The 19,891-nt window shown below is 54.0% G+C and overlaps 2 protein-coding genes across 8 annotated transcripts in view; one reads left to right on the top strand and one right to left on the bottom strand.

Moving 5' to 3' along the window:
• SLC4A11 (solute carrier family 4 member 11) overlaps positions 1–10,380 on the top strand; it is a 34,072-nt gene extending 23,692 nt beyond the window's left edge. For all 7 annotated transcript variants that reach the window (XM_031944022.1, XM_031944023.1, XM_031944028.1 and 4 more), the window contains 11 exons: positions 59–184; positions 394–507; positions 742–874; positions 1,456–1,529; positions 7,431–7,647; positions 7,775–7,881; positions 8,037–8,205; positions 8,403–8,576; positions 8,711–8,906; positions 9,112–9,281; positions 9,494–10,380. In XM_031944022.1, coding sequence (XP_031799882.1) covers positions 59–184; positions 394–507; positions 742–874; positions 1,456–1,529; positions 7,431–7,647; positions 7,775–7,881; positions 8,037–8,205; positions 8,403–8,576; positions 8,711–8,906; positions 9,112–9,281; positions 9,494–9,557 — 1,544 coding nt within the window. In that variant the 3' untranslated portion in view covers positions 9,558–10,380. The remainder of the gene's footprint in view (positions 1–58; positions 185–393; positions 508–741; positions 875–1,455; positions 1,530–7,430; positions 7,648–7,774; positions 7,882–8,036; positions 8,206–8,402; positions 8,577–8,710; positions 8,907–9,111; positions 9,282–9,493) is intronic.
• A 910-nt stretch (positions 10,381–11,290) lies between these two features.
• On the bottom strand, positions 11,291–16,079 carry ITPA (inosine triphosphatase). The gene is made up of 8 exons (XM_031944020.1): positions 15,486–16,079; positions 14,925–14,982; positions 14,774–14,838; positions 14,223–14,296; positions 13,461–13,492; positions 13,049–13,164; positions 12,601–12,677; positions 11,291–11,504 (listed from the first exon to the last, which is right to left on the bottom strand). Exons 1-8 carry the CDS (start codon positions 15,549–15,551, stop codon positions 11,357–11,359), a joined length of 636 nt encoding a protein of 211 aa, XP_031799880.1. The 5' UTR covers positions 15,552–16,079; the 3' UTR covers positions 11,291–11,356.
• Between the last annotated feature and the right edge of the window lie 3,812 nt (positions 16,080–19,891).

Raw genomic sequence — 19,891 nt, 5'->3', positions numbered from 1 at the left:
CCCGGGTGGGCTAGGTTTGACCTTTGACCTTGTCTCCACCCCCACCCCCACCCCCCAGGTGTGATTGGAAGCAACAAGTCTTTGGGGAAGTACCTCACGACCACAATCTTTCTCTACTTTGCCTGCCTCCTGCCGACCATCGCCTTCGGTTCCCTCAACGATGAGAACACGAAGGGAGTCATTGGTGAGCAGAGGCCTCTTCCTGGGCGGTGTCCGGGCTCTGGCTCTTGGACATCCAGAGAATATCCAATTTTTGCTTAGATGGTCCCAGCCCAGGGGCTTGGAAATAGCCCCTCCCTCAAGGCCGAAGGGAGCAGCGAGCTGGCCTGGGCCCTGCTCCCTCTGGTCAGAGCCTCCTTCAGTCTGATGTCCCACTGGCCCCTGTCCTTCCAGATGTGAAGAAAACGATCGCCGGCCAGAGCATTGGCGGCCTCTTGTACGCGCTGTTTTCAGGACAGCCCTTGGTGGTGCTGCTGACCACGGCACCGCTGGCCCTCTACATCCACGGTCAGTGACCTCCCCACGCCCCTTCAGGCTCGTGCCTTTCCAGGTCCAAAGGAGGTCCCCGGCCCCAGGACCTAGTCCCCCGCCCTTCTCCCAGGGCCTCCTGTGTAGGAGACCCCCCCTTCTCTTCCCCCACCCTGGGCTGGGCGGGGAAGCTCTTCTAGGCCGAGGGCTCACACTGGGCAGGGGCCCTTCCTCTCCCTTTGCCATCAGCCCTTTTGGTCATTCCCTTCTCAGTCATCCGTGGCATCTGTGATGACTACAACCTGGATTTTCATGCCTTCTACGCCTGGACCGGGCTGTGGAACAGCTTCTTCCTGGCGGTCTATGCCATCTTCAACTTGAGTCTTCTCATGAAGGTTTTCAAGAGGTAGTGTTGTCCCCGTCCCCTGGCCTTGCCCCTCTGGCCGGGCCCACCCAGCTGTGAGCGCTCCCACCGCCAGCAGCGGCAGTCCGGCCTCTGGGCTGGGGGCTCAAGGGCGCCTCTGGGGTTAATACTGTGTCTGGCGCTCCCACTTCTAACGGGTCTCGGTGGTTCTGACCCTGCGGTGTTGTGATGACCTGTGTCTGGGACCCCCTCCAATCTCGGCCCACCTTCGGTGCCAAACGAGCCGGCTCCCCCAGACCCATCCCTGCACCCTGGCGCCGACAGCGCCCTCCTCCGTGCGGGGGGAGAAGGCCGGAGGGCTGGGCCTTGGCCCTTTCTCGGGCGTTCTAGCTGGGTGAGCACAGCCACAGCCCTCAGCCTCTGCGGGCCCCAGGCTCCTTGTCTGTCAGATGCAGGTGACAGTGGCCAGAGCCCGGCCCTCAGGGGCATGGGAGCAACCAAGGAGCCCCTGCCCAGCCCAGCTCCCTGCCAGTGTCAGCTGTCAGTCCTGCAAGGACCCCCGGCAGAGACACGGGGGGACGATGAGAGCAGCCGGGGCTCAGCAGGGGTGTTCTTGCTCCTAGGTCCACAGAGGAGATCATTGCGCTCTTCATTTCTATCACCTTTGTGCTGGATGCCATCAAGGGCATGGTCAAAAGTAAGTCCTGCCCTGACCCCTCCCCCTTGTCCTCTGGCCCTGTGTTCCTCTGCCCCACCAGCAGACCCAGGCCCTGCCCTAGAGGGGACAAGAGCCCAGAGAGAGAGCCATCGGAGCAGCAGAGCATTCCCCTCCAACGCCTCCCAGTCCCAAGCGTGGCCTGCAGGGCGCAGGGAAGGTTTCCCACAGAAATGGGTCGTTGAACAGGCTCCAGAAGGGGAGTAAGAGTCAGCCAGGCAGTCCTGGCACCAGGGAAGGCATTGTGGGTAATGAGACCAGCAGGAGTGTGCCCGGCGCAGGGCAGCAAAAACGTTCGTATGCATGGAAGGGTGAGAGACGAGCCTGGAAAGAGTCCAAGACCAGGTTCTGGGGGGCCTAGAGGAGTTTAGAATCTCTTGCGTTCAGTTTGACAAATAGTTACTAAAATGCCGGGTATGCTTTATAAAAGCCACCTACTCCATGGAAGTCTGATTGAAAGATTTAGCTCAAAGAGGGCCCTGGAAGTTTGTGTCTGGAGACGGCATCAATCGACAAGCACTTATTATGTGCCTACTGTATACCAGACACTGGGCAAAAACTAAAACATGCGAAACCAGCCCTGTTGTCCAGCAGCTGTCCTCCCAGGACGTGCTTCAATCAGCATGTGGAAAACAAAGATGAGGGGATCCGGGGGGAGGAAGGCACTGGCAGCCGGGGCAGGAGCGGCGAGGGCCCAGGGGAGCATGAGGGAAGCGAGGGATTCTGTGAGGCCAAGATGAGGAGGCCCCTGAGGCTGGGAGTGCCAGACAGAGGAGTTTATATTTTATCCTAGAGACTACAGGGAGATGCTAGAGCTTACTGAGAAGTAAAGAGGCAAACAAGCGATCATTAAGTGCCTACTGTGTGCTAGATACCGGGCTAAGCACTTTCCAAGCTTTTGTCTCATTTGATCCCCAAATGAGGTAGGTGCTATTGCTGGCCCCATTTAGCATTTGAAGAAACGGAGGGACTTATCACTGCTAAAAAGAGTCTGAGGCACACTGAACGTTAGTCTTTCTGCTCCAGGCCCAGCACTTTACCCACTGAGCCATTGGAGAAGTGATGGACCCAGATCACGGGTTCAGTGACTGCTCAGGAATTTGTCAGGCCATGAAATAGGCAGACATAGAAAATGTCTTAGTCCTGTGTTGTCCCTGAAGCGTGGCAAAGGATGCAGGGAATCGCTCAGAGATGGTCATTGGACATGTGATCCCTGTTCACTGAACCACAAGTTAACGTGCTTGTGGAGGCACTGAACTACACCTGCCAATCTTAGCACAAATGAACTGGCCCATTCTTTGGGAAAGAAGGAGCATGAATCACATTAAGTTTGAGATGACCAGAAAAGGTGATTGGTCATAAGGTAAGAACCAAGACATGGACAGCCTGAGGGGTACATTGGGACCCACTCAGTGGTGAAAAAGCGGATAGAAGGCCTGCAGTACATTGGGTAGTTCTTCTAGAGAGGAACTAGAATAATCCCAAAGGTGAGGGCACATACAGGAGTTTCTTGTGTATCAACCAGGGGAATTCCCAAAGCAGTCAGAACACAGCTCCTTAAGGAGCTCAAAGCTGAAACAGTCTCTGGTCCCAAAGAGTTTCTAGTTATAGATAGCCTCCAGATCTCAGGAGGTACAAGTGTGGAATCTCAGGCATTAAAGTGTAGAAAGCCCGTATAGAAAATCCATGAAAAAACATTTGGTCCTCAGAGAAATCTGAACTTTTAATTTCTCTTTTACGGGGTATTTAAAGAACCTTCTTGTAAAATTTGGGTTAAGTATTTGGTCATAGGCTCTGTGGGTCACCTGCTGGCCTTTACATGTCATCTGCAGCTTCCACAAGACTCCACCCTGATTCCCATTTAGTTTCTTCAGTATCTTCAGTAAGTCAGAACTTCAATGAGGAGTCACAGTGTGGGAAGTCATGATGTGGAAAGGATAACTGTCATCTAGCATGCACGAGGAACCAAAGGAAGCTTGGCAGGTCTCTGTGCAGGAGAGTTAGGTTGTCACGGCTGGGCACTGGGGAGGTCTGGTAGTGTGCAAGGAATACCTAGCTGAGGAAGGCCTGCAGGGAGCTGGGAAGTCTTAAGTGAGAGGTGAGGGGATCGCAGCCATAGTGGCGCAGAGTGAATGGGGAGATGGAGAAGGGCGAGAATGGCTAGGGAGAAAGGAAGGGAACCAGAAATCTGCCCCTTCGAAGGTCCACACAAGCTACTAGGTATCATTAAGATGGCAGTTCTTGATGAGAACGGGACAGTGGAATAGTACTCCTTCTACCAAAGGAACAGACCTTGTAAGGAAATTGAGAGAATACTGTGTCAAGAAGATAGATATGTATGTGTTTATATATATATATGTATGGAAATGTGTGTGTTTTTGTGTTATATATATTATACACACAACCATACACATACACACATTAACAACATTGTGCAGCACTAATGTTACTCTCGGGTCCCTGGCCCTCTTTGTATTGATTCCGGCTTATTTGTTCCTGCTCCCATTAGATATCCTTTTCTTTAGAGCTGTATCAATTGCTTTCGATTGTTTGGCTTCTACCAGTTGTGTGTTAAAAACAGAGCAGTGGGTAAGCTCTTGGCTCTCCCTGCTGACAGTTTTCATTTCTTAACAAGTAGTAAGAGAGATTTGCCTGATTTTGACCAGTGAGGGGGAACTAGGAAGAGAAGGCAAAGTGATGAGCTTTGGGAGCATCTCAGAGAGGCAGTGGGTTTGAAGGCAGACAACCACAGACTTGGATTGATCCACTCAGGTCTGGCTGCCCGCTCCAACCCTTCTTGTTTGACTCTGGTAAAGTCACTTTTACAGTGCGCTTCCCAGAAAAAATGGGCCTACTAATACTTTCACCATCTATTTTATGGGATTGTCTTGAAGAAAAAGCATTTAAAACTCATAAACAAGTGTAGAAATTCGAGCTATGATTATAATAGATAAGAAGGGAAATGCCAAGCATAGTATGGCATGTGAAGAGCACTTCACAAGAACAGATGTTAAGAATTTGAGGGAAAAGATAGGCAGAATCATGAATGTGCCGAAGCCATCTCAAACTGGCTCTTGAGAGCTGATGGTTAAATTTTCAGTGTGAGCATTTTTACCTTGGAAAACAGCAAATACTACAGGTCAGGGCTTCCTTTGTTGTTTTGTTGATTGATTGTCTCTAGAATTAAGAAAGTAGTGGAGAAAATGTCGATACAAATTAAACTAGTATGTGGTGAGTACATTTTATTCTTCTTCAGGGAGTAAGTTGTGAAATATTTACCAGTCCCTGATTAGAATCTATTTGTTTGAGTATTGAAAAAGGAAGATGATTGGAGAGGGAGATGAGATTTTCAAGATCGAATTTGTAAAGATGCAAATACAAATGATACAGCTAAGAGAAACTAAGCTGAATGATCTAAAGATACTGATATGGCTGCAACCGGTGGCTTTCTGATGAACTCAGATTTTAAAAAGAAAAGTATATTCAATGAAAGCAGGAACAAGTAAGTAACCCAGGATCAATACAAAGGGGCCAGGGACCTGAGAAGAATAATGATACTGCTAAAATTGGACAAACTAGAGTGAGTAATGAGGGCTAAGGCTCTCCTCACAAAAAGGCTGGTTTTTAAGTTATGCTGGGGACCAAAAAAAATCCCAAAACAATGAGCTGGACCAAAGAGAAGCCAGAACTACTGAACATCTGCCTGGCTTCTCTTTTCTTCTATGGAGACTGGAAAGAATAGGACAAAAATGAATAACAGGGAATTGAAACTCAATATAAGTGAAAGGATGGTAAGAGAGCCTCTTCCTGCCCTCACTGAATTCAAGTCATTATGGCTCTATGGGAACCATATTTGAGATATTGAAAGAAATGGCAGATTGGACTGCTAAGCTTTTATTGGCGATTTTTGAGAAGAAAACTTGAGAGAGAGATAAATGGAGATGAAAAAGATGGTCAGTTCTTCAGATTACGGGTCAGTTCTTCAGATTGGTGGCCTTCCCTGTAGTAAGGCATAGTTAGAATAAGAGATTGATGACAGAAAACCTGAGGAGCATGTAAGCAAAATGTGATAATGGACTGTTAAAGGATGGTGTGTGAGCAAGCGGGCAAGCCAGTATATGCTCTCCGACCAGTTGGGAGCAGGATCACTAGGGGAGAATCGGCAATGTACTCTAGTACTCCTCTGTTTTCTGGATTTCAGAAACGATACAAAACAAAGACAACCCAGAATCTCTGGTGTTATCTCTGTGGACAAGATAGAGATTCATGTTTAGGGAAATATATGATTCCATGAATGATAGAACCCACTGAGTGAGTGATTAATGCACAGAGGTCCACTGAGGTCTCAAGTCTCTTAAAAGCTGTTCTTGCCTGCGCTGTTCAATATTTTTTTTTATTAGCAACCTGGATAATTACAGAGATGTCAGACTTGGCAAAGTTGTAGCTCACATGGAACAGAGTGAGTTGTCTTACAGGCTGGGGGACAGAAAAGTTAAGTTGTATATTCTATGAGGAGGTCAGAGGATCTACAACAAAGAAGCTGGTAGACTGCTGCCCTTGGCCCTGTTCAGAGCAGTGAGGTGCCACTCTGGCAAGGCCAGAGTCCAGAGTCCAGAAGAAGGTGAGCGGAACCAGTGAGGGCATTGGAGACTCTGCCTGAGGAGGCTCAGTTGGAGGATTGAGGAGCCTTAGTGTACTAGCTGTGTTCCAACACTGAGGGCTGTAACGTGGGAGCAATGTCGGCCTGTCCTGCTCGGCCCCAGAGCCCAGCACCGGGAAGGCGGCTTCGCTTCAGTGTGTGGAAAAGAAGGTCCGGATGGCAGAAGGATCCAGAGGGAGAATGTCCTGCCTTGGGAGGTCACGCCCCCATGGCTTGGGGGTGTGGCCACACCTGTGACTCCAGACAGTGGGCCCCCAGCTTGCTGCTGCTGACCCCTCCCATTAGGACGGGCTCTGCCTCCCCCTGGCTCTCCAGCCTCTTGTCTCACCTCTGACCTTCTGCATCCCATGTAGGTAGGAGTGGGGAGAGGCATGAATCACAGGCTTTTAGGGCCCATTGGGGAGGGAGGGAGACCTGACAGAAAAGATGGGATTGTGGGGAGCCCGACATCCCAGGAAGTCCAAGGGACGGCCCCCCTGACGGATGCTCCACCACTCCCTTCCACTAAGGGTCCAGAAGGGAAGTGGAGTTGGGGTCCCGTCCCCCGGGCCCTCCCACCTTGTGCGTGTGTGACGGTGCCACGGGGTTTCCTGTTGTTCGGCCCTGACTTTTGTCTTCTGCAGGAAGCGGCTCGCCGAGCACCTGGTGTGCCTGCTGAGCTTGTCTGACCCAGCTGAGCCTGCTCCCTGTGCACCAGGACACACATCCCCCACTCCCACACGCACAGGGGCCAAGGCAGAAGGGAGGGCAGGGAAGAGAGACGGGGGGGGGGGGGGGGGGGGGGGGGGGGGGGGGGGGGGGGGGCGGGGGAGGGATGCTCCCAGGAAACAAGCCAGTGCAGCCAAGGGGCCCCTGGCCAGCCCCCAGAAGAGCTGGGTTCGAGTTGTGACTTTTTCCTAGTTTGAGGCCGTTGGGTACCTGAGGACTGCCCTGTGCAGGAGATGGGGTCTCTGGCTCAGGGAGACTCGCAGCAGGTTTGAGGAGACAGGTTTTAGCTCAGCTGGGCAGGAGGAGGATGTGCCGGCTGGGGGGGAGAGCGGCCCGGGGACAGGTTTTCCGAGAGGCCGGACAGGACCCTGGTGGGGCCCTGGGATCCACTGTCGGGTTTCCTTCTCTGCGGGCCTGGGACCCCTTCCGGCTGTGAGGGGCGTTCGGCGTGGCTGGTGAGTTTGCCCGGCGGTCTGGGAGCAGCCGCCCCATGGGTGCCCCCCGTGTCCCCGCAGTCTTCCAGAAGTACTATTTTGGCGTGCACGTGAGCGAGTACGGGGAGGCGCACCTCTCCCAGTCCGAGCTGGGCCTTAACAGTAGCATGCTGATGAACTCTTCACACCCCGCGGACAGCGACGGGGAGCCGCCGGGCCGGGAGACGGCCCTCCTGAGTCTCATGCTCATGCTGGGTACCGTCTGGCTGGGTCACACGCTGTACCAGTTCAAGAAGAGGTGAGCGGGGCAGCCAGACGGGCCCCCGGCTCGGGCCTTCCAGGGGTGATGGGGACCCGGCCGGGGGCGCTTCGGCGAGGGCCCTCCTCCCCGGCCGTGCTCCAGCTCTCCCCTCCTGCCCCCACAGCCCGTACCTCCACGGCCGAGTGCGGGAGGCCCTGTCGGACTGTGCGCTGCCCATCTCGGTGCTCACCTTCTCCATCGTGGGCTCCTTTGTCTTCCACGGAATTAAGAGTGAGTGTGACGAGGAAGGAGCAGGCCTGAGGGGTCGCACTTGCCTCTTCCCTAGACCCGCCAGGCCCTCTTGGCCCACCGCAGGGTCCTGCAGAAGAGCCCGGGGCCGGCGGAGCCGTCCTTGCTCACTCCCTCCCTTTCTCTGCCCTCCTCAGTGTCCAAGTTCAGCTACAACCCCAGTGAGAGCCTGTTTGAGCTGGCAAAAGTGCAGTCGCTGTCCTTGGGCGCCGTGGGCAGTGCCATGGGCCTGGGCTTCCTCCTCTCCATGCTCTTCTTCATCGAGCAGAACCTAGTCGCTGCCTTGGCCAATGCCCCAGAGAACAGGTGTCTCCTCCGCCCCCCGGGCTCCCGGGCCCAGCCCAGCCCCACCTTCTGAGAGCGGTCCCCTGCCTTCCCCCGGGGCCCCCACCCGCCTGTTGGGCTCCTCTTTGGCCGTGGAGCCCCCATCCCTCACTCTCCCTTGTGGGGGAAGGGCCGGTTCTCCTGCCCGCCGGCTAACGGTGTGCCCGCCTGTGCTCCAGGCTGGTGAAGGGCACAGCCTACCACTGGGACCTGCTGCTGATCGCCTTGATCAACATGGGACTCTCTCTGTTTGGCCTGCCCTGGCTGCACGCGGCCTACCCCCACTCGCCGCTGCACGTGCGGGCGCTGGCCTTTGTGGAGGAGCGAGTGGAGTTCGGGCACATCTGTGAGACGTGAGTGACCGTGAGGGGGCCGGGGTGGGGGCGGCACAGGGTGGGGGGACGTCTGGCCGGTCCGAGCGAGCCCCGTACACGCGGGACACGCGGCGAGCCCTGCCGCCCGTGTGCCTGCCCCACCCCTCCCCCAGGATCGTGAGTGTGAAGGAGACGCGCCTGACCACGCTGGGGGCCAGCATCCTGGTGGGGCTGTCGCTGCTGCTGCTGCCCTTCCCCCTGCAGTCCATCCCCAAGGCCGTGCTCTATGGACTCTTCCTCTACATCGCCCTCACCTCCCTCGACAACAGCCAGCTCTGCGAGAGGATCGCCCTCCTCCTTAAGGAGCAGGTGAGGGCCCTGTGTCCCCCAGAGCCCTGCTCTGGGGCTCCAAACCCTGGATCCCCCATCACCCCCAGGTCTTCAAGCCCTGGATTCCCTATTGCTTCTCCCCCCCCCCCTCCCAGTCTCCAAGCCCTGGACCCTCCCCCCCAACGGGCCTCGCCCCTGCTGCAGAGGCACGGCCTCAGCCCTGCGGCCTCCCTCCCCCCTGCAGACAGCGTACCCCCCCACGCACTACATTCGCCGGGTGCCGCAGAGGAAGATCCACTACTTCACAGGCCTGCAAGTGCTCCAGCTGCTGCTGCTCTGTGCCTTTGGCATGTCGTCCCTGCCCTACATGAAGATGATCTTCCCCCTCATCATGATTGCCATGATTCCCATCCGGTGAGCCTCCCCCTCCCCTCCCCAACAGCCAAACCAGGGGTGGGGGTCTGCTGGGCTCCGCCGTGCCAGAAAATGGGACAGGAAAGGGCACCTGTAGCCCAGGACAGAAGGGCAAGGGCTGACCAGGCCAGGGCTGGTGGGGAGGGGGAGCAGGGTATGGGGGCCGCAGACCCTGACCCTGGGCACTCATGCACGCTACCCCCACCTTCCAGGTACATCCTGCTGCCCCGAATCATTGAAGCCAAATATTTAGATGCCATGGATGCAGAGCACTGAGGAGCCCCGGACCCAAGTCTCTGCCTCCGCCCTCGGGTGCCCCACTGCCCTGGCTCAGGTGGAGCTGCGCTGCTTCGCTTCTCTGCCCACCCTCCCACTCTGAGCCCCTCAAGTCTCTACCTCTGTCTTTTCCACAGCTGATTTTCTCTTTGTATCTGTCCCTCCCCAAGGGCTTTGCTTCCCGGGGTTCCCTGAGGCCAGGCTGCTCTGGGGGTCACTGGGAGGGAAGGGCCTTCCTCTGCCTCTGCTCCAGCCCCCAGTCAGGGAGGAAAGCTTCTGGCTTCGGGCAGTTCATGCAAGTTAAGTCCCCATGGGGCAGAGAGTGGGGGCGCCAGCAGGCCCAGCGGCCAGGGCAGCCATTCTCGGCCCTCGCGCTGCGCACGTGCGCCTGAGGGGTTTTGCCTTTGACAATCAGTTATGCTCCCCATCATTTGGGCTTTGGCCACGCATGCACATCCGACTTAACTCGGGCTCCTGGGTGAACGTCCCTCAGTCCTGCAGGCCCAGGTCGAGAGGGTTCCCCGACCCTTCCCTCCCCCCTGGACAGGGAGAGGGAAACCCCAGCCAGAGTAGTATTTCCTGGCAGCACAGGCCGGTGGGCTCCGCACGAGCACATGTGCGCATACCCTCCACCCCCTCATAGGAGCAGGGGCCAGGCCCAAGAACTAGGTCTCCCATTGCAGGCCTGGGGGACTCCAAGCTGAGCAGTGTGGATTTTCTTTTGATAAAAGAGTCACTACTGGAAGAGAAATGATTTCCTTGATTGTGTAAGGAACTCGCTGTGAGCATTGCAGAGAATAAAGCTTCTGTTTCTACACTTCTACCTGCAGCCTCCCCCTTCTCTACCTCTGGAGGAAAGGACGACACCATGAGCTGTGCCTCTGCTAGAGTAAAGGGTCTGGGGATAGGAAGGGGATCAAGGAGGGCTTCGTGGAGGAAGCCAGCCCTCAGTGCGGGTGGGAAGGGTTAATCCAAGTCGGGCGGCATTCACATAGTTCCTGGGAAGGGGGTCCCAGCATTTTCCAATGGAGAGCTCACAGGGCTGCTCCGTCAGCCTCACCTGTGCATGAACAAGGGGCAGGCTGTGTAAGTGGTGGAGGGAACCCACTACATACTCCCAGCAAGCCCCCCCCCCCCCCCCCCCCCCCCCCCCCCCCCGGGCCTTCACTGAAATTCTCAGACATCAGGGTCCTTACTCATCTGTGCTTGTTAGTAAGAGCCTCTGTGGAGCTCCCCCCTTCCCCTGAAATCTCCATTTTAAGCCTGGATACTTTGGGGTTTAGGATTGGGGCTGCCATTGGGAAGAACCTCTGTCCCACTCCACAACTCTGTAATGAGATCCCACTTAAGAACTGGAAGGGACTTGTCCCCTCATCCTACTCTTCCCCCCTAAGACAGGATCTCCTCCAGAATGGCCCTGACAGCGCTTACCCAGCCTGCCAACCTCATGTTTCCACTCTCCCTCCAGCCAAAATCTGGCCCAGTGTCGCCTTTAGGGAACTGGCAAAAATGGCTTACTTCACAATCCCTTCCCATGACCACTCTGGAAAATAAGCTATCCAGGTGGTCCTGACTTTTCCGGCCTAAATGTCCCCAATTCCATCATTTGGCACGGCCTCCTTTGGACGCTGGCCGGATTGTCAATACTCTTCCTCAAATGTGCCATCCCAAGACCGAACGCAGCCTCTGGAGGTGTGATCTGACTCTCAGAAGATAGATACCATCCGCAAGACTGAGATTAATGAAATACTTTTATCCAGGAGGGCCCACATGTCCCTCCACACGGTCCCTGGGGTCCTTCATGCCGCCCCCTCCCCCTCTCCCCTCTGTGGCACACCCTCCTGGGCCCTCGCGGAGCCTGGCTGCAGGAAGTAGCTCTGTAGCTCACGGAGGGCTCGGAACCGGTGAGAGATGGTGTTCTTTACAGCTTTGGGCATCTCGGCATACCTGGGGGGGTGGAGGGGTGGGGGAGGAGAGGAGACAGAGACACAGAAGGACCCCCAGTGAGAAGCGGCCCATAAAGACCCCGCCGTCTCCCTTAGAGTGGACCCACCATTATTACTACTAAGAACTATTTCTTGGGTGCTTTGAGGCTGATAAAGAACCTTCCTTGTAACAACCCAAAAGGCTGGGAGGGAGAGGATTATTTTCTCATTTTACAAGCGAGATAACTTGGGCTCAGAGAAGCTCATGAAGATGTTTGGAAGCAGGATTTGGCACAAGTCTGAGGCTGCTTTGCATCAACCACACCACACTTGGTCTGAAGATGCACTAGTTTACGGAAACGGAATTTTGTTTTCTACGGCACAACTTCAAGTTCCTCTGCCCATTTTGGTGTCTTTAGTGCTCTTGTTCAGTGTACTCCGACAGCACCAAGGCTCACTGGGGTTGGATGGAGATCTGCGTTTGTTTGCTGCAGCCCTGTAAACACTGCTTGGGCACCCCCCCCCCCCCCCCCCCCCCCCCCCCCCCGGGCCTGGGGTGTGTGAGGACTTTCTTTCCAAGGTGGACTTTTGCGGGGAAAGACTTGAAAACATTAGAGTCAGTTCAGCCGAAGGCCAGCCATGAAGGATGGACATGCAAACGGTCACCGGCTCTGTGAATAACCAGGGAGCTCAGAAGGAACTGGGCATCTGCAAAGCTGCCCCACTAGCGCCAGTCCTCAGGAAGCATCACACCAAAACCAGCTGATAAGTCCCCCAAGACTCAGAAAAACAGACCCCAGTGTTCTAGCCCCAGCTCTGCCTCAGTTCCAACTTGCATGACCTCTCCTCCAATAACCCTATGAATGATTAAATGATTACTATGTAAGATCCCTCCAAATCCTGATGTTTTCAGACCATAACTTGCTTACGAGAGTTAGGGATGGCCACTGTTCAAACATGGCAGCTAGATGTCTCCCCACCCTGCTCAAATAGTACGCATCTTAATGCTCTTGAGCCAGCAGAAGATCCAGGAGCCATCTCAGAGCCCCAGAGCCCCAGACCCCCACCTCGGTCTCAGTGCCGCCCACAAACCCAGGCCCCCCCTCAGCTGCACTCACGTCTGCTCATAGCCGTCAGGCTGGAAACAAGGGTCCCAGCCAAAGTCCCGACAACCCCGAGGCTCCACGATCTGGCCCTGGGGCAGAAAAACATGGGAGCTGGAACCTCCCTCCCCCAAGTTTTCTCCAGCAAGTCCAGAAGCAGCTTCCCCCTCAGACTGTCTCTCTGTTCTCACCTGCCCTGATACTTCATGTCTGTCTGTCCCGATCTCTAGATCACCACTGCTGTCTCTAGGTGGGCCCCTCTACCTCTCCCCCCAGTCCATGCCTTCTGTCCCCCTTTCTCTTCTGGCGCCACCTGGCTCATCTCTCCTTTCTGCCCAAGCTCCCACTCCTGGCCTTGTGTGGGCACAGGGGAACAGCCCCACCTGGTGGCATGTCTGGAAATTGCTCCCAGGCCTTCCTGCATCATTGTGCCCCCCCCCCGGCCCCCCACATGTGCACGTACGAAGGTCTGGCCTTTGAAAAGCTCTACAGGATCTTCGGGCTGGCCGGTGCTGAGCGCGAAGGTACAGAGAGCGTAGGCTGACTTGTCTTCAAAGCCCGCGAGGAGTCGGTAGAGACCTAAGTCGAGGACCCAGAAGGTCGGCGAGGAGGGGCCTGGGCCAGGACCCGAAAGGAAGGGCCCCGGCAGCCTAAGTTCCCTGGAGCTCACAGGGACCGCCTCTGGTCAAACTGGGGCCAGCCCATGGAACCTGCCTCCCTGTAAGCACAGGGAGGTCCCGCCGGGCCAGCAGGCTCAGGGGGGCTTGGTGCGGCCCTGCCAGGGCTCACCCAGCGAGCCGGAGAGTGGGGGCAGAGCCCAGAGGCCCCGGCCTACTCCTCTCCAGAGCCGCCTCCCCTCTCAACCAGCCACTCACCTTCAGGCTTTAACTTCTCCAGAAACCATTTTCTGCAAGACAAAGAGGAGGATCAGAGGGGAGATGGAAGGCCGTGCGGCAACGCATGGAGCGGGCACCACGCGGGCACTCTGCTCTAGCGCCTCCCTGGGGCGCTTCCCCTAGCCTCCCACAAGGCCTCCCAGAGTGGGCCTGCTGAGGCCGGGCCTCCCCAGCCCCTCCAAGCAGAGCGTCACGGGGTCGGCATTCAGCCCAGGTCTCACCGCTCCGGAGAGGGGGGAAGGACTTTGTCTAGGGTGGGTCAGAGGGAGAGCTGAGCGGTCCTGACATCCGGCCGGGGCCTCCATCCGGGAGAAACCTTACAGGTGGCAGCCACAGGGAGTGGGGGAGAGCTGGACACAAGGAGGGCTTTTTCCTGGCCCCTGACAGCACCGCGCGCATTTATGTAGCGCCCGCCACGTGCCGGCGCTGAGCTGCTTTACCCGGGCATCTCCCTGGGAGTCTCGGGGGTCGGGGCTACCATCCTCGGTTCACACGTGAGGACACCGGGTCCGGCCCGCGAGCGGTGCCTGGGCCTCAGGGACGCCTTTCCAGGGGGGATCTGGGGTCCCAGGGCAAAGGAAAGGTCTAGACACTAAAAGGGGGCTTGCCATTTCGCAGCTGGGAACAGCGAGGCCCGGAAGGAGGGAGGGCGGAGACCCGGGTTCTCTGGGGCCGGCGCCTCAGCCCCTTAGGAAGGTTGGGGGAGAGGGGCTGCCGGGCGGCAGTCCCCCGCTTACTCACATGTAGGGGCCCGGGAGGCCCCCCAGGGCATTGAAGCAGAGGCAGGTGTCCTCCACCAAGACGGGCCCCCGGACCTGCGGCAGCGAGACAGCGCCGTCACGCCGCGCCTCCCACAGCTAACCCCCGATGGGCCCGCTCCGGACCAGCCCCGGGAGCCCGGGCAGACAAGGGCCCTCGGGGCGGGAGGCGCAGCCCGGCTGCGGGAGGGCGGCCTCAGGCGCAGAGCCAGCACCTGGGGGCGGGGCGGGGGGCGGGCGCGGGCGGGCGGGAGGCGCAGCCCGGCCCTTAGGAGGCGGCCTCAGGCAGAGCCAGCACCTGGGGGGGCGGGAGGGGCGGCGGCGCGGGGCGGGCGGAGGCGCAGCCCGGCCCAGGAGGCGGCCTCAGGCGCAGAGCCAGCACCTGGGGCGGGGCGGGCAGGGCGCGGGGCGGGCGCGCAGAGCCAGCACCTGGGGGCAGGGGGGCAGGGGGAGGGAGGCAGGCGGGGCGGGGAGGGGGCGGGGCGCGGGGAGGGGGCGGGGCGCGGGGCGGGGAGGGGAGGGGCCAGAGCGCACCTGCCTGGCCGCTTCCCGGCACTTCTGGATGGAGATCTCCTCCGGCTCCCCCTGGTATTCCGGCACTGGGGGAAAACAGAGACACGTGACAAGCGGCCGCCGGGGGGGAGGGGCGGCAGACGCGCGCTTGTAAATGGGGAGCCGGACTTACGGTCAATTTTCTGCGGGACCAAGTCGCAGGGGAACTTCTCCCCCAGGATCTGCACCACCTGCCCGAGGAGAGGAGGGGGAGCTGCGGCACGGGGTCTGCCCTCGCGCCCGGCCGGGCCCTCCCCGAGCGCGGGACATCGCCCAACAGCCGCCTCCGAGGGAGGGCTCGGGCGCTCTGCGCCCCCCGGCCGGCCAGCGGCGTCTTTCACCCCGCCCGCGTGAGCTCACAGGGCGTCGTTCGGTCCGCGCGCCCATTTCCCGGAGGAGGCGCCTGAGGCCGCGACGCCAGGAAATGTCAGAGGGAGGGCGTGCTTTAAACCAGGGCCAGCGCTTCGGGCTGGAACCGGCTCCGAGACAGGGAGCGAGACTCCCGGAGAGGGGGCGGGGCCAAAGAGGGAAAGGGGCGGGGCGGCTGCCTCGCGCGGCCACCTCCCCGTTTAGGACCGCATGCGCACGTGGCCCTGGAGGCCTCCGACCCCACCTAGCCGCCCTCTGACGTCACCCAAAACGATGGAGGAGACGGAGTTCCCGCTTCCCCGCTCCCTTTCCCCGGGCCCATCACCTCTTCTAGCTTCTTAGCATTTCCAGTAACGAACACAACTTTCTTCCCCGCAAGTGACGCCGCCATCGGCTCTTCAACTCAGCCGGGTTCCCTTCCTCCAATCCGCGAGTAGCACTATTCGCACCAATGGGAAGGAAGCAGGCGGTAAAGGCGGGTCCAACGGGAGGGGGCGTGTCCAACGTGGCCCAATCATGATCCTTCGCTTCCACAAGCCCCTCTCTTTCGTAATCGGAAAATTAAGGACGTGCTGATGGACCAATCACAAAGATGAGAAACGTTCGCAGCCGTCCGTGAGGCCCGAGCACCGGGGCTAAAAGGTTCCCTTCTTCCGCTCACGTGATGACCAACCGGAAGGCCCCTGCTGTGCTTTCCAGTTGCAATCTAAAGTTGCGTTCCCGTCCTTTACCCTGGCCGCTTTTTGCACGACTAAGCGCGGCTGCCGCCGCTTCCAAGGAAGCCGCCTGGCACGGGAGATCAAACGGGGTCGGGTCACAAAAAAGTCTCGTCCGTGGAAGGGACAATCCTGGGCTCCGAATAAAAAGCCCCTGCTTTGCGTCGGAGCGTGGGCGCGCCCGTGACGTCACCCGGAACGCGATCCCTTTTCTCTTTCCGCCTCCGGCTCTTTTCTTGCCCCGGCTAAACCCCCTTATCTCCATTAATGCTATCCCCCCCTCCGTGATTATCTCTTAATCTCCGGACTTCCTGAAATCCCAACTAAACTCCAGCCCCCCCCTCCCCTCCCCCACCCCAGGGACCTCTTAATCCCGCGATCTTTCCTCTTTTCTTTACTTCCTGTTTATTCTGTCTAGCTTGCTCTGGGTGTACTCACGTCCTTCCTTAGACTGGAAACTGGAAGGCAGGAGCTACCCTCTTCTGTGCTTAGTGCGTGGTAGCCAGAAAAACCGGATCCCGTTTTAAATTTCACCGAGAGAAGCAGGGGGTCTAAAATGAAGAAACTGCTAGGAAGCCCAGCCTCTGCACGCTGTGTTTTAGGAAGAACGTTAAGCCAGAGAGCAGCCAGAGGAAGACAAACCAGACGTCATAAGACTGGTGGAAGGACTTGGTGATACTGGACTGCATGGTCTGCCTTCAGATTTGTAACTGGCTGAAACTGGAAAGAGATTCCTTTTGCTTGGCCTGAAAGGGCACAAATAAACTCTGCGCAATCCGTAGAAATTGCCAAGAGGCAGATTTAAGCTCCGTATAATGATAAGTCTTTCATTAAGAATCAAAGATTAAATTTACACGTAAATTCAGTGTAAATTTCAGTGTCAAGCCAATGAAAAAGGTTGAGAAAAAAGAAAAACAATTCCTTTGTTAAAGTCAGACTTAACAACATTTTCAGAATTTAAAATGCAAAACAACAACAAAAGATTTACAGTCAGTTTATGAAAAGTCAACACAGCTCCCTTTCCCTCTCTCACAGACAACAGAGCATCGGCCACAAACATTTTGGTCTCAGACAGACCCCTTTACAATCATAAAAAGTATTGAGGGTCCCAAAGAATTATTTATGGAAGTTATATCAATATTTGTCAAAATAGAAATTAAATCATTAAAATTTTAAATAGTTATTTAATGAACACAGATATTTTTAGAAATGAAAAAATAACTTGTAGAACAAAAAGTTATGAGTAGTGTTGTTTTACATATTTTCCATAAATCTCTTTGATGTTTGCTAAATATAAGATAAGTAGGTTGCCATTAATCTGCTTCTGCATTCAGTCTCTTGGGATATATTGTTTTGGCTAACAAAGACAAAGAAAATCTGACTTTATACAGGTAAGTAGTTGGAAGAGAGTAAATAAACATGTTGCTTTATAAGTCAATATGAGGGCAGCTAGGTGGCGCAGTTGATAGAGCATCAGCCCTGAAGTCAGTAGGACTTGAGTTCAAATCAGACACTTAACACTTCCTAGCTGAGTGACCCTGGGCAAGTCACTTAACCCCAACTGCCTCAGCAAAAAAAAAAAAAGTCACTATGCAGCCCACATGTTGTGCCACAGTTCTCTTTTATTGTCCTGACTCAGTTTCCCTAATTATCTTGACCCAGTCCTGACTCAGTTTCCCTAATTGTTCTGCTTCAGTTTATAATTGTCTACTCAAAGCTCAGTCCTGCAAAACCTCCCCTCCCTCTTTCTCAGAATATTTGATAAGGATAAAATATCTTTTTATTTATTTATTTTTTTAATAGCTTTTTATTTAGAAGTTATATGCATGGGTAACTTTACAGCATTGACAATTGCCAAACCTCTTGTTCCAATTTTCCCCCTCCATCCCCCCAGCCCCTCCCCCAGATGGCAGGATGACCAGTAGATGTTAAATATATTAAAATATAAATTAGATACACAATAAGTATACATGACCAAACCGTTATTTTGCTGTACAAAAAGAATCAGACTCTGAATTATTGTACAATTAGCTTGTGAAGGAAATCAAAAATGCAGGTGGGCATAAATATAGGGATTGGGAATTCAATGTAATGGTTTTTAGTCATCTCCCAGAGTTCTTTCTCTGGGCATAGCTGGTTCAGTTCATTACTGCTCCACTGGAACTGATTTGGTTCATCTTATTGCTGGGGATGGCCAGGTCCATCAGAACTGGTCATCATATAGTATTGTTGTTGGAGTATATAATGTTCTCCTGGTCCTGCTTGTTTCACTCAGCATCAGTTCATGTGAGTCTCCAGGCCTTTCTGAAATCATCCTGTTGGTCATTTCTTACAGAACAGTAATATTCCTTTTTTTTTTTTTTATTTATTTTTATTTAATAGCCTTTTATTTACAGGATATATACATGGTAACTTTACAGGATTAACAATTGCCAAACCTCTTGTTCCAATTTTTCTCCTCTTACCCCTCCCTAGATGGCAGGATGACCAGTAGATGTTAAATATATTAAAATATAACTTAGATACACAATAAGTATACATGACCAAAACATTATTTTGCTGTACAAAAAGAATCAGACTCTGAATTATTGTACAATTAGCTTGTGAAGGAAATCAAAAATGCATGTGTGCCAAACTGATGATAAGTGAAATGAGCAGGACGAGGAGATCATTATATACTTCAACAACAATACTAGATGATGACCAGTTCTGATGGATCAGGCCATCCTCAGCAACGAGATCAACCAAATCATTTCTAATGGAGCAGTAATGAACTGAACTAGCTATACCCAGAAAAAGAACTCTGGGAGATGACTAAAAACCATTACATTGAATTCCCAGTCCCTATATTTATGCACACCTGCATCTTTGATTTCCTTCACAAGCTAATTGTACAATAATTCAGAGTCTGATTCTTTTGTACAGCAAAATAATGTTTTGAGTCATGTATACTTATTGTGTATCTAAGTTATATTTTAATATATTTAACATCTACTGGTCATCCTGCCATCTAGGGAGGGGCGTGAAGAGGTGAAAAATTGGAACAAGAGGTTTGGCAATTGTTAATGCTGTAAAGTTACCCATGTATATATCCTGTAAATAAAAGGCTATTAAATAAAACAAACAAAAAAAAAAAAAAACAAAAAAAATGCAGGTGGGCATAAATATAGGGATTGGGAATTCAATGTAATGGTTTTTAGTCATCTCCCAGAGTTCTTTTCTCTAGGCATAGCTAGTTCAGTTCATTACTGCTCCATCAGAAATGATTTGGTTGATCTCGTTGCTGAGGATGGCCTGATCCATCAAAACTGGTCATCATCTAGTATTGTTGTTGAAGTATATAATGATCTCCTGGTCCTGCCATTTCACTCAGCATCAGTTCGTGTAAGTCTCTCAGGCCTTTCTGAAATCATCCTGTTGTTATTTCTTACAGAACAGTAATATTCCATAATTTTCATATACCACAATTTATTCAGCCATTCTCCAACTGATGGACATCCATTCAGTTTCCAGTTTCTAGCCACTACAAAAAGGGCTGCCACAAACATTCGTGCACATACAGGTCCCTTTCCCTTCTTTATAATCTCTTTGGGATATCAGCCCAGTAGTAACACTGCTGGATCAAAGGGTATGCACAGTTGGATAACTTTTTGAGCATAGTTCCAAACTGCTCTCTAGAATGGCTGGATGTATTCACAGTTCCACCAACAATGTATCAGTGTTCCTATTTTGCCACATCCCCTCCAACATTCCACATTAACTTTCCCTGTCATTCTAGCCCATCTGACAGGTGTGTAGTGGTATCTCAGAGTTGTCTTAATTTGCATTTCTCTGATTAATAATGACTTGGAGCATCTTTTCATATGGCTAGAAATAGTTTCAACCTCTTCATCTGAGAATTGTCTGTTCATATCCTTTGATCATTTATCAATTGGAGAATGGCTTGATTTCTTACAAATTAGAATCAATTTTCTATATAGTTTGGAAATGAATCCTTTAGGGTAAAAGATCTTAT

The sequence above is a fragment of the Sarcophilus harrisii genome, chromosome 6 (genome assembly GCF_902635505.1).
Source record: "Sarcophilus harrisii chromosome 6, mSarHar1.11, whole genome shotgun sequence".
NCBI lineage: Eukaryota > Metazoa > Chordata > Mammalia > Dasyuromorphia > Dasyuridae > Sarcophilus > Sarcophilus harrisii.
This window is presented reverse-complemented; position numbering and strand designations above follow the sequence as displayed.